The 15,249-nt window shown below is 23.8% G+C and overlaps 1 protein-coding gene across 1 annotated transcript; it reads right to left on the minus strand.

The window, feature by feature from the left end:
• Window positions 1-7,688: 7,688 nt before the first annotated feature.
• On the minus strand, window positions 7,689-14,988 carry LOC119672898. The gene is made up of 3 exons (XM_038084065.1): window positions 14,953-14,988; window positions 10,367-10,571; window positions 7,689-8,010 (listed from the first exon to the last, which is right to left on the minus strand). The coding sequence occupies exons 1-3, from the start codon at window positions 14,962-14,964 to the stop codon at window positions 7,772-7,774; spliced, it is 456 nt and encodes a 151-aa protein (XP_037939993.1). The 5' UTR covers window positions 14,965-14,988; the 3' UTR covers window positions 7,689-7,771.
• Window positions 14,989-15,249: the final 261 nt, after the last annotated feature.

The raw sequence follows: 15,249 nt of genomic DNA on the forward strand, positions 1-15,249 counted from the left end.
ATAGTCTCCTGTCGACAAATTTGGTAATAATTTTGAGTTGTGACCATAATATGTTTGACGTTCTTACTTATTACAGCTGATGGTGCAATATGGATGATTAATTAATAGTATTGACTTATATCTGTCTGCCGTGGAGTCGGTTAATCATTTGGACTTGTAGCCATCATAAGTCTAACATTTTTCCATATTTAAGCTGAAGCTATAATATAGGCGATTAATCTATAGTATTCGTTGAAAATCATCTGCCAGCCTATGGCCGTAATTTATCTAACATTCTTCCATGTTATTGCTAATATTATCATATAGGTGATTAGTGAATGCTATTAGCTTTTAGTAATCTGCCGACAAGTGGTATTTGAACATGTCACAAATAATTTATAAACCATTCTTTCAAATTAAAGCTGATATCTCTAGTGACTTCTTCTTTCCTAATTATCACCCTTCTACAATTTTGGGCTTCTTCAGTAGATATAGTGCCGGATAAGAATTAATAAGTTCGCTCAGTCAAGTTTTGTTTAAATATGAAGCAGCCTGGCGGTTTTAATGTATGTAAAATTTATTCATTCAAATATGATAGATGAATTAATCAATCTAAAAAACGTCAATCTCAAAAGTACTTTGTTAACGGTATCAGGTAAAGATAATACCATCGTTCTATTGGTTACCTGACTAAACTCGATACTAGATTTTGTACTAAAGATGTAATTCTTTAAATATAATAAAGTAAAGTATATAAAGTATCTTGTCTATACTTTTAGATAAAGGTAGTAGTTTCTCTCTCCTGGACAACTGAAAGAAATTTTAGCTCATATGGTGAAGAAGCTATAAAATCAGACATGTGTTAATTTTGAACCAACATGAGGCGCCGAGTAAGAATATTTTGATATCCTAACATTATCTTGTCAATGCTTTCAAATAAAGGTAGTAGTTTCACTCTCATGGACAACTAAGGAGAAATTTTAGTTCATATGGTGAATAAGTTATAAAATCCAACATGTGGTGATTTGGAATTAACATGATGCATCGAGTAAGAATATTTTATCTCGAGTTTTAGTTAAAATCTGGTTAAATCGACTAAATTATTTTTCTGAGTGTACTGCCTGTACTAAATGTGATATCCATTCGAAGCTTATTGCTTCGTATTGAGATACCTCGCTATTTAATCGCAGTTTAGCTGTAATAAGGTCAAGTGTATCGATGATAAATGACCTTATTACGTACCGTAATCTTACCTTCCTGAAACCATATTGAATTGGTTTTACAGCGCAGTCACGCTTTAGAAATATATATCTCCGTGGATTTGAATTTAAGATATATTTTTGTCAAATTTATTTAATATTTGGGAAACACTGCTTTTTTTTAATAAATTCTGCATGAGTAATCACGAGTTCGCGTGCTCATAAATTATGAGTTAATTCACAACAAAGCAAAGTGTTTTCCCATAGATGATTTTCTATCTTCTATCTGTTCAAACTGCTTTAATAGATGGGATTACGCAGTTGTTAACAGTAGTTGTAAATGAAAACTTTTCATTTGGAAAATACTAAATCGAATTTAATTAACTTCATCCGTCGGGAAAATCCCAAACTCCAATGCTGAGACTGCTCTGGTATTACTCGAATGTGAGAAGAAATCATTTAAATTAGTCATAGAAAATTGTGATGAAATCTGTCTCATTTACGTATTTTAAGCAGAATTAACACTTTTTTCTTTATTATTTTTTATTTAATGTACATATATAAGTATCTGTGTAAGACACAAAATTTGTGGAGACACAAAATGTATCTTTCTTTGTAAAGATTACTGAAAACAAAAAAGATGCTTTTCTTAATTCATTTATTTTTTTGTCTGTGTTGTGCGCAAATTGGCACGAGCCCATTAAATGCCCAAATTGAAGAAAGAAATTCCGAATAAACAATAAAAAATCTCAAGACAAAAAAAAATTAATAAAAAATATTAAAAACCGAAATATGTTGAAGTTGTAAGCGTAATTGTATCTGAAAATGAGTTTGGGTTTTTTGTGGAGTTGAACTCACAAATTTTAAGCCGGTTACGATATATCAGTTATAAGTACGTTTTGGGTTTATTTATGTTTATATCATTATTAATTTGTTTGGTAAACAAATTAAAAAAAATAAATCAAAACAATTTTAATAGTTTCCTCTCTGAGGGACTCTCTGAGAGTGTCCCACATTTATCAGAAATTTGTTTTTAATAAAATTTAATAGTTTCGTGACGTCACAATTGTTTATGCTTTTACATTTTGTTTATATGAGTTATAAAAAGTATATATATTTGATGAATTTTAAATGGTCTTTGTTTATAATTGAATTCGTGCACCATTTTTACATGGAAATTGAACTGTCTGCCGGACGTGGTGTAGCTTGGAACACCTGAATAGAAATTTTTATTGTCAAATAATTATAAATTAATAATTAAATCATTTCGATTTAGAATCAGAAATGATTATAGTCATTATATATATATATAAATATTTATATATTTGCAATTTTTTTCTAATTATTTAAATTCAAGAACTGAGTCACTTGACATGCGAGTAACGTACGCAATCGTTTCTTATTAAATTAACTAATTAAATACAAATGAATTTTAATGAAAGATACAATTTTTTTATATGAAACATGATACGTTTACTAGATAAATTAGATACGTATGGATAAGAACATGTTATTATAAAGACTTAAAATAGGGGTTTTACTAAAAATTTTCTTTGCTAATAAAAAAACATTTTTTTTTATTATTATAATAAAGTATTATAGATATAAAATTCTAATGTCAAGGTTTAAAATATAGGTTTTGATAAATAATAGATTAATAATAGATAGGTTAATAATAAAGAGAATTTTTTAAAAATTGAAAGAGTCAGACAGTTAAATATGATAACTAAAAATTTTTATTTTTAAGTAATTAAAATTTTTTGATCGTGTTATTCCGAACTATTTCGAGAATTGTCAAATATCTATTAGAGATTTAGAATATTTGTTTATTTATGTTGTTATTATTAGTCCGCATATAATTATTGAACTGCAAGTGTTAAGCTTAAATTTTTGATCCTGCCAAATTAGATTAAATTTTTCTTAGAAATTAAGTATTTATGAGAAAACAATTTGCAATTCTTTTTAATCATAATTGCAATCTATTTTCATAATAAAAAGCGTATTTTGACCAATTGCGAATAGGTTGCTTTCTTAGAAACCGTCTATTATATATTTACATTTTATTATAATACTTTATTGAAATTGTAGTTGTATTTAATTTTATTAGGACTGTAAGCTAAAACCGTTTCACAGATTACTTGAAAATTTTTCAATTAAACCATATCCACTAAATTTGAAAGTTAACAACTCTGTCATGTCGGTAAGGAACGTTCCTCCAAAACTTTTTAATTTTCTAATAACCAAAAATCGGGGCAGACACATTGGGTGTTGAAAACAGCTTCCATTTTCTCTGCAGAACCATAACCACGACAAAAGTTGTTATGTACTAAATCAAGTCGCATTGAGAGATGTATGAAATTCTCCGACTGTTATGGATGTAGTTAAAGTGCTTGTTAGAGCACAGTGACCTTATTATTATTAATATATCTTATGATAGGTCCTAGGTTATGATGGCAACAAAGATCTCACTGTTTCACCATAAGAAGAGCCAAACTTTAATTAACTTCATCGGAATCATTCTCTACTTTAGCGAGATGGCACATAGAAGAAATTAAATATAACAACTTGTACGTAAAATGTGAATACCTAAAACTTTCAAATAAATTCATAACATTGTTCAAACAAACATTTCAAAACTCAACGAATTTTTGTTAAAGCATTGTAACCCTATGTATCATCTCAACAAAATGTGACTTTAAGAGTGAAATAGATATAACTTTTAAACACATTATTTCCAAATGCTTTAAACTGAGCAGTATCAATCTTATCCATCTGGGCGGCAAACGTGTTGCTTCTTATGATATATGGAACATAAAAATCCATTAAAGGTGCTCGTGTTCATTACAAATCGAATAAAACAACTAGGATTCTGAGAATAGATCACCTGAGTCGTTGTGTATAACATTCTTTAAAAAATTAATAATAACAATAATTGCAAAGAAAAAGCCTTGAATTTATTTATAATACACCCAACTCTTTTTTTACACGGTTTCTTTTTACACGGATTTAAAGTTACACGGTTGAAAAAAAAATTTTTTTTGTAAAAAATTTTTAATCTAGTAAGGTCTCAAAATCACTGTCTTGTTTGACACTTGGCATTGTTTTTTACACGGTTTTTTTTACACGGATTTCTGAGGAACGTATCTACCGTGTAAAAAAAAAGATTGGGTGTATTATACAAATAGATCTTCTGGATATCATTTGGCAGAATAGTAAAATAATTTTATGAAGTATAAACTCTTAGGAGTATAAAACTAGAATTCTAGGAATTTTGATTGCTCAATAACTTTTAGAGAGTTGAAGGCAATAGAAAAAATTTATATATATATGTTATTATGCAAAAATCTGTATTATACATTATTTTAAAAATATAACTTATTAATTACTAACAATTTGTTTTAAAAATTAAGTGTCTTCCCATTTAAAATTTTAATTCCATACCATTTCAAAAATGTACAGCACAAAACAAAATATTTTGCAAATTATTCTTATTGCATACATTTAGGCACACTTAATAGGGTTTAAACAAAAAAAAAACAAAATATGGTAGTAAATAAAAATTAAATAAGCAAATGAAAAATTTTTTTTCTTAAAAGTTTAAAACATTTAATTAAATTCTGTTGAATTACAAAAGATTTTTTAGACTTTTTGGGGAAATGTACTGTACATAACTATTATTAATAAGTTATAATATGTTCGTACTAAGAAGATATTTTATTTTTTATAATTTTTTTAATTCACATAACTTTCTCAAATATATCTTAAATAAACATATATTCGAGATCTATTTTGTTACTAAATCTTATTAGTTTTATCAAGTCAGTTGCCGCCAACTATACTAGTTCTTCAAAGTAAAAATCTGATTAAAAAGTTATACCTTTTCTGAACAGATCTGGTTAATGACATAATGATTGCTTTAATAATTTCTTCACGTCTTCATTATCAAGACGGCTGATACTTGGAAAAGTCAGTAAGGGCTGGTATTCTCTGCTATTTTCCTGTGCAGCAATAGAAAGTGTCAGTCAATAATGAAAACATTACTTCATAACATAAATACACTCAGAAAAATTAACTCAATTTGAGTTAACTTAACCATAAATCTCTGGATAAAATATTCTTACTCGACGCATCATGTTGTTTTAACCATACCATATATGTTGGTTTTTCTTTCTTCTTTACCACTTGAGATAAAATTTTTCTAATAAAATTGAATAGGTCAATTTAACTAGTATGTGGTTGATGCATATTATTTTGCGTGTATAATTCCACAACTTCTATAAAAATCTCTACTAAACTATCTATTCTTTTGTATATTAGCTTCATACTACTACTTATTTAAATAGAGTAAAAAGTAATCGGCAAGAGTTATCTGGGAATATGACAAGTAAAATTTGGTTTGTAAAACTAATTCGCATCTCTGTCGATATAAAATGAAGTTATTAGTGTGACGTATGTGATCAATTCATCTGATTTACAATTTCTAACGACATTAGTACAACTCGTGACCCATGTTTAGTAAACATTTATCATTTCTTGAGAGACACATAGAGAGACAAAGTAATACTATTTTTAACATCAACTGCACGTTTGTAAAAAATTGATTAGAAACCTAAATATTCATAAAAATATAGAAATCAATGAAATTCGCTGTTGTATTATACAATCCGAAATAACGAATCTTTATGGCATATTTATACCTATATGGATTTTATATGGATTTTGTACGGATTATAGATTTACAACTTACTTTCTTAGCATTATAAAAAATGCTACAAAAGAACATAAATAAAAGCATAACTAGTCACATTTTTAAACAATTACATATAATAGTATTATTTCTTAATTTAGTAATTGTTTTATTGCTTCCATTTAATATTGTAAATATTATTTGAAATTAAATGATAGTAGCATATAATAGTCAACTATGAATAATGAAATTAAAGAAAGTTCGAGGTTATATAAGTTTTAGTTTAAAAATGCAATAAAAAATATCCGAATGATATAAGTAGATAATTTTAATATTATTATTAAAAATAAGAAAAATGCAGTTAGCAACAACATGGTGTTCATACTGAGGTAAATGGGGTCATAGGTAATTTATCCGCAAATATTTTCATTTTATTTATATTTTATCACACAAATATTTTCTACAGAAATTCTTTATATTTCAGTATTTATTTTTTATTGCATTATTTTACTATTCTTCTTTTTTTAGTGCTATTAGCTGACATTGTAAATTTCACTTATAGTATTTCTCATTTCTCATGGTGCACAGTAATTATTGTTTATGCATATTTGTGCTAATTTGAGCATTAACTGTATGCATCGCTGAAGTGAAAGAGTCGCATTTTTAACTGATTTAAATTAAATTAAAATTGATCCAATATTACAAATATTTTTGTTTCCAATTGTTTTTCATTGAAAGATAATACGAGCAACAATCCAAAACATTATATATCAATGCATACATAAGCATTTAATTACTAATTTAAGAGATTGAAATTCTCATTAGTGGTCTTAAAATTTACTTCATATTAAGGATATTTTCAATATCTGACTTAAGTATTTAATAAAGAGATGTTAATGATTTTGTTAATTTTTATTTAGAAGATCGACAACGATAATCGACAAGCCATAGATGAAAGAAAAAACCCTCAACTAGATAAAAAATAATAATTTAAATAATAATAATTTTGATTTCACATTTCTTGTAATTGTGGCTAGAAAGTATAAATATTAGAATCAGCCGTACCAATACTGACGAATACTAATGACGATTTTGCCGATTGTTTTAAAAAATTGGGTGGCTTAAGTCTGTTTTTGAACAAGCTTAGACATAGACACAACATGGCGCTGGTGGGCATGTACTGCAGGAGATTCGACATTCCACAGTCCAGTGTGCCATAGGAACAGAAATTGGCCTAACTATTTCTGATTTACTCCTATGTACCGAGTCAGAAGTAATATATTTAGTATACAGGGGCGACATAGTTTTTGACCTGGTTACTGTGAAAATATGAATCGAATTCTTATTTGTTTGTCCAAAAAAATTTCGTGAATCATCTTTTTTCCGTGGTTGACAGGAGCAGGGATTAAAATAAGAGGTTCAATAGAAGAGCCGCCTACTTAGTACGATACTACATCGTCTACATTTGTAAAGAATTTTAGACGAAATGCAGACTACCACTCTATATTTTCCAAATATTTTCTTAATATATAATTAATCACTAATTCAAATCCATTAAATATTAATAAAAACAAATAAATGTTCAGCATATAAAATTTATTATTTTTTATATATAAAAAAAATTGTTTCTACATTTATGTAATGGTTGCACTTAATTAAATAAAATTTTTAATACTGATAAATACAATTATAAATTGTAAAATTCATTTAATTATAATTACAAGCTATTAAGGTACTGAAGTCTCTCGCGATATAAATTATACACAATTTAATATAAATTTGAACTAATTTAAATTAAAATTAAACTAAATAAGTACATAAAAGTTTTGTTGAAATACTAATTAAATTTAAATAAATTAATTGAAAATTTTTTGATTTTAATTGGAAAACTAAATAGAACTAAGGGTTAGCAGAAGAAATCCTCTTCGCATCTGTTGTAACAACAATATGGAATGTTGTTGTAGCTGTGCGAATGTTCACGCTTGAAGCGATGATTCCGATCGTGAATTTTTTTTGGCTTGTATTTGGGAACTACATTGGCTAAGCTGAGTTTGTGGAAATGTTCACGACCGACTTTAAGGTAACCACCTTTTGGATATATACTGCGACTGATATAGTGCCTTTTATCGTAATAGTATTTAGGATCTGTAAAATAAAAATAAGAATTTATTAATTTGTGTATAACTAATTTATATTTAAATATATTAAATTACTGATATTTATTATTATTTATATATGGTGAAACTAAGGAGTACGTATAAATCGAAGTTCTCTTGGTACGGCATAGTTTGATTTTTTTTTTTAAATTAATATTCGAAAAATCGAAACTTCATTAAATTAATTTAATTAAGAATTAAGCACTTGCAACGTTGGAGTTCATATTGTTTATTTTTTATTATTTAACTTTTGTTTTTATAATAAAAAAAAAGCTTAATAAATCTTAAGTAATTATTAACAATACATATTATTGAATGCTTTTTTTTTAACAATAATTGCTGTAAAATTAATTTATTAAAATTTAACTTATATATAACTTAATATAGTTTTAAGGCGCTTAATAGTTAAAAGCACCTTATTAAGAAAAGTCATTAAAGAACTTGACATTGCTAAAGTTGATTGACTTGTGACCTTATTTCCTTTAAACCGGACAGAAAGAAGGAATAATTTATTTTATTTTATTTTACAAATTTACATAATTTACCCATATTTTTCAATAATTACACTATTGAAACACAAAAATTAATTTTGGCAATAATATGTAAAAAAAAAAATAAATATTAAAATGTAAATACATATTCTTATACATACATTATATACATAAGAAATATATGTGCATACATATATATATATATACATATTTTAAATTTATTATAAATTTCGATATGTATATATTTATTTAATTATATTTATTTAATATATATATATTATAACAGTAATGTACTTTACAATACTTTACCCATATGGATAAAAAAAAAGTTGTATCTATATTAATTATTCGATAATTTGATTTGCAGTAATTTTTAAAATTATTTTAATTACAATATTTGAAACATATATTTAAGTTAATTGAAACATGTAATTTACTCGTGATTTGGTGTCCAGTCTCAAAAATGTATTTCACTAATTTTCCTATAAGGCGAATGTTGCACCAAAGTTTTAAGCTCTAGTTGGAAAATTATCATTTCCCGAAACTTTCTCTAAAGCAATAATGAAGCACTGTCCATACTTCATCGCTTTATGGACACCTAATTTCATACTATAGGGTTACGATTAGTCGTTATATTTTTACCATGCTATTTTTTTCATTCATACTTCTTACAACTTGTAACATATTATATTTCAAGCTGCTTAAAATTGAGGGCTTTTTAAATTGAGATCTTTCTGGACCTTATCTCCGCAAAAGTTAAGTAGTTTATTATGAACTCATTTGTTGTCTTAAGAATTTGACAGAACTAAATATCTGTATATTTTATCACAGACAACATACTGTATAATCTATATAGAGGTTTGGTACAATTTGGTATCATATTATGAATCTGGTATTTATAATTGATGTATGTAATTACAAAATATTGGGTACAATAAAACTGATTAGTAATATCTGGTACCAAATCTGATATATAGTGTTTATAATTGATATATATTATTATAATATATTAGATATAACATTAAATAAAATCACATAAAGGTTTAACACTATTTGATATCACATTTGGTATGGAGTATTTATAATTGATATACATAATTATAATATATTAGATGCAACATCAAATATTTCATAAAATAACAATTTTTAATTTGATATATGTATAAAAAGAATTGAAAAATATTATTTTACAATTAAAATTAAATAAATGATCACGTTATCGAATCTCAGAATGGTAACAAGCTCCTTGGATCTAAGGTCAATTATTGCTTAGTCTGATGAAGTGATAAACATTAATCCAGATAACTCGAGTTAATAAAGAGTAAAAGTGCTCAAGTGCACTGGCTCAAATAGCTTCAACATAAAAGTATATAATTTATATTGATTTTTTTTTTCATATTTTATTTTTTTCTTAAACTATGATGTATATATCTGTATCACTAAACCAATAATAATAATATGATTATTTTTTTAAATTTAAATTAATGAAGTACACGTGTCAAAATAGCATATAAGTTTATAAATAATATTTTTACAAGATCTTAATTTCATTTTTAATGAACTATTTCGGGTGTATGAACTCCTACAAGGCTTACGTATATTTACATTATTACAACATTTTAACATTGAACTATCTGAAGTACAACTCGAATTGAGTTGAATGTGAAAATTCACGCTTTATTTAGTAAATACGTGAAATCAGCATTTATTGTATTTAACACCTTTAAATAAAAGCAATTTTATTTCTTGGTAAATCACTTTTATAAACGCGTGCCCATTAACCAATCTTATTTACCATTTCACCATATAATTTCACAACTTAAAAGATCGATTTATCAAACAATTTTTACTTACATTCCAATTCATCATCAATGAGATTCATATGATCGTTTATTTTAAGTGAACGTTTATCTCTAGCTCCTTCGTCTAATAAAAACAGATGTTCACACGCTTCCATGGCATATCTCCTCATATCATCCAGTGAGCAATGTGCTTCGGTTTCGGTCACAAAACTACAGCAAACAAAGCCCACAAACAACAGAATTCTCAATGTGTTACGCTAAAAAGATAAAAAAAAATATATATTAATTAAAAAATTAATTAATTAATTATTATCTTTTTTTATATAACAGAAACTTCATTAATATTTATACGTCATCAAGTGGCCCAACCTCAGTTAAAAGTTATTTTAAATTTAAACCAAAAATGCAACAAACGAAACAAATTCTGTAACTAAGCTGGAAAGATATTTGTGTTACTAATTTTAACTGCCACTGTAACAGTTGTTTTTTATTTAAATTTAAAAAACTAAATTTAATTTTAACACAAAATCTCTGTCAGACAATATATGGATTAATGACATGGGTTGAAGAAAGTCATAAAATTTTGTTTAAATAAAAAATATATGTATAAATATTCGAAGCATAAATACGCTTAAAACAATTGTTTTTTCAAATAATTATAAAAATAATAATGAAATATTGTATGTTAATTAATATTATTAATTATTAATTAATATTAGTAATTAATTAATATTATGTTTATTAATATTATTAATTATTAATTAATATTGTGCTAATTTATATTATTAATCCACATTGTTATTAATATGATAATAATAATATTATAATAATAACATTATAATAATAATATAATATAATAATTAATATAACAACATTATTAAAATAATAACATTATTTAATTATTCTAGCTAAATATATTTGAAAATATGCATAAACAAATGATAATATTATAGTAACTCTTATATATATCTTTAAGTCACCATACTAATGTTTATAATAATTAATAGTGATACATTCTAGATCAAATCTAGAGATCTAGATCTAACTGAAACGTAGACATTTTGTGTGTGAATTGGTGAAAAATCCCCGAAAGTCAAAAAACACATTTTGATCAAAATTTTACAAAAGATTTTCTTATAACGCAAATCATTTCAAAATATACGTAACTTTAACTGAATATTTATGTACAATATAATATAATAATGATGTCTGCCTCCTTAATGAATTTTAGAACCACTTATACATACATATATGCTTGCTCCCTCATAGACACCTTTAATAATATTACAAATTGAAGGTCGATATATATTTATGTATTTAATTAAATATATAATATAAAACTGATATAAATTTATATATGAAGTCAAATCTAATCACCTTTATCGATAATTGACTTCAAATGTTATATATAATATTAAAAATAATTCAAATAAACGATGATGAAAGTTTATTTTTATAGTGAATTCTTAGAAAAGATAAAAATAAGTGCTTTTTTGAAGCACATATTGTAATTAAAAGAAAACAAGTGTGTAAATTAAATTATTGTTTCATAGTTTTCTGTAATTAAGTGTTTTTTGATTTTAATATCTATAAATTTTATATCATCAGGACAATTACTTAATTAGTTTCATAATTATTATTAACCAATGTTTAGCTATATTATTATTATGTATTATAATATGTAATTTCAATCATGGATAGATAGCACTATACTTGTACAATAGATTGGTTTCATGTAAATTTTAGAAAAATCTTTATATCCTGTAATTTGTTTTAATTTTTTCTTAACGATAGTTATAAGGTTTTGGACAAATATTCTGAACCCATAACGGGGGTACAATAGAACTAGGTCGTAGTGCGAAATTCCTTTCAAATAAAAGATATGAAAAACTAAGAACTTCTATATAAAAGAGGAGCTCAATATGAACAGCAGCAGCAAAAATAGCAAAATTTAATGAATTTAATAAGCATTAAAATATGTTGTGAATATAACTAAATTTAACAGCAATTACTTTTATAATATCTATAGTAAAAGTTAAATAAAAATTAATCTGCTTTAGAAAAACTTTGCCTTTACTTTATTTGAAGAACACCTTTCAACTATTTAATTTTAATTAATTTAAAAAATTGAATGATTATTTTTATCATATCTACAGTAAAAGGGTACTAGAAATGGGATTAGACAGAAAGAGTTTTATATAATAGTATTCTTTATTTTGAAAAAAGTATTCTTTATTTTGTCTGAAGAAATTTCTGAAACTTTCTATATAACATATAACTTTCCATTAATTTAAAAAATGCAACGATTATGCGAATCTATAGTTAATAAGATATGAAAATAGAAATAAATAAAGATATCTAAAAAAGACTGCATTAGAAATTTTCACTTTTTTTTTAATTTTTGAAAGAAAAACCTTCAAAGTTGTCAGATACGTGCACCCTATTTAAATTAATTTGAAGAGAAAGTCGATCATTTTTATTATATTATTTTATTATTATTATATTATTTTATATATTATTTTATTATTATTATTTATATTATTTATTATATTATTTACTTTTTATTTTTATTTTATATTATTGGAAATATAAATAGCCAGAGGGAGAAATACTTTATTAAAACCAATTATTCCAGCATTAGAAACAGTTAATCTTTATATATGGTTTCCAATAACTTCATTCCTACAAAAATTTAAGGAGAATATTGGGGGAGAAATATTTTCTAACAGGTATTCGAAAAAATTAAAATTAAACTTTAAAGTGAAATTAAAATATTTTATTTGTAATTAAAAAGAATTTTAGATTAATATTACTTAATATTACTTTTTTTTTAATGAAGATTAATAGTACTATATTTCACTATAGAATTTTTATACATATTAAAGTTTATCATATACACATAATTCTAACAATTATTATTACATAAAGAGAGTTTTAATTTTTATTATACCAAAAGTGATATATATTATTTTCAACATAAAAATATCGGCATGAGCTCATCTTAGTGGAAAAACTTTTTTTTTCCAGTGTATTACTTAGTTTAATAATAACAACCAAGCACTTTGAGTTTTGAAAAACATATGTAAGATGTTAAAATCTTATTTAGAATATAAAAAAAAATTACCAAAAATACGGAAATAATGTAAAAGCATTAAAATGACAAACAAAAAAAAAAATATGAGAATAATAAATTTATTCTCCCAAGAAACTCCCAAACTGTTATTTATAAATATAAAAACAAATGAAATTAACTGCGAAAGAAAAATTGATGGCTTAAACTAAATTAAATACTTGTATCGAATGAAAATAAATATTATTAGAAATATATTTTAAATACATAAATGTATATAAATATATTAGATCAATTAAAATACTATTTATGAATATTAAATATTTACATAAAAATATAATTTATTTATAAAGCTAAAAAAATTTCATTGATAAAAAAAAATCATGAAGAAATAATTATTTGATAAATTTTAGTTTAAAATTATAGTTTCTTGATAAAAATATAACATAAATTTAGTAGAAATATATATATTTTAAATTATTTTAAACTATTTCTGACCAATTATTCCTGTGTTCTTTATAATTAATTGCATTGAAATATATATCAGTGATAATAATTTAAATATTTCTTCATAAAAACGGAAAAATGTTAATTATTTCTATTCAAATTCTTTCCGTTACATAAAACGGAAAAATGTTAATTATTTCTATGCAAATTCTTTTATTAGGTATATAAATACATATTCAAAATCTGTTTTACGGTATTTTAAATATGAATTTATATAAAAAAACTGTTGATCAACTGGTCCATTAATTAAAAACCAATAATATAGAAATTAATTAGATAATTATCGTATTAATTTAATAAATATTTTTTTTTAATATGATTTAATTTGTTCATTGATTTAAGTCAGAATTTTTTTCCATTTGTACATTTTACTATTATTTTTTTTACAACTGTTAAATATTTAAATTATTTATTAAAAACAGTTTTTGATGCCTCCTTGAGTTAAGATAATTAATATTTAATTTATTTGAATATTTGTTAAATAACTGTTCATAAAGAAAAATTTATTTAAACATTTAAAATTATTTATTTCACTAAAAATTATAAAAAAGTAAATAAAATACTTTCAGACGGTTATAAATATTTTGATGATTATTTTCAAATCATCAAAATCAATTATTTTGATTTTTTTTATTATTTTTCCATTGAAATACTTATATGTGAGACTAAAATAATTTTAATAGAAAAACAGGATTCAATTATGTATTTATTAATTCTTAAAAATGAACATTTAATATGCAAAATTAATATTCTTTCATAAAACCAAAAAATCTTGTATTCACTGGTTTTAATTAAATTCCATTCATAATAAATTGATTCATTTTAAATTATTTGTTACTATTTATTTACATAAATTAATAAAACATAAATTGAATTCCGTTAAAAATAAATATGATTAAATTTGTTGAATTGAATTGAATTTTTTTAAATTTCTAAAACCGTTTGAATTTAACTTTTACGCAAATCTAATAACAAATGTTGAAAAAATTGATTATGAATTAAATATTTTATAAAATTAAATATTTAAAAAAATTGTTTAAAAAAAATTCAATTTTGCTTACCTTAAAATACATTTTGAATTTTATAAAATAATTTATTTATATATTAATTTAAATTATAAAATAATTTATATTATAATTTATTTTATTTATTAAACTTTTTGCTTTCACTATCAATTTCTTCAAATATTTTAAAAAAGATTATAGTTTTAAGATCTTCTGTTATTTCACAACAGTTAGTTTATACAATAAACTTTTAGTTTTTATTTAAAACTTTTTTTATGACACTTTTCTTTAAAGCCACATTTGTGTTAAAACTCTTCTTTTTAAAATAATTTTCTTAATAAATGTTTTTTAAAT

The sequence above is a fragment of the Teleopsis dalmanni genome, chromosome 1 (assembly GCF_002237135.1).
Source record: "Teleopsis dalmanni isolate 2A chromosome 1, ASM223713v2, whole genome shotgun sequence".
NCBI classification, from domain to species: Eukaryota; Metazoa; Arthropoda; class Insecta; order Diptera; family Diopsidae; genus Teleopsis; species Teleopsis dalmanni.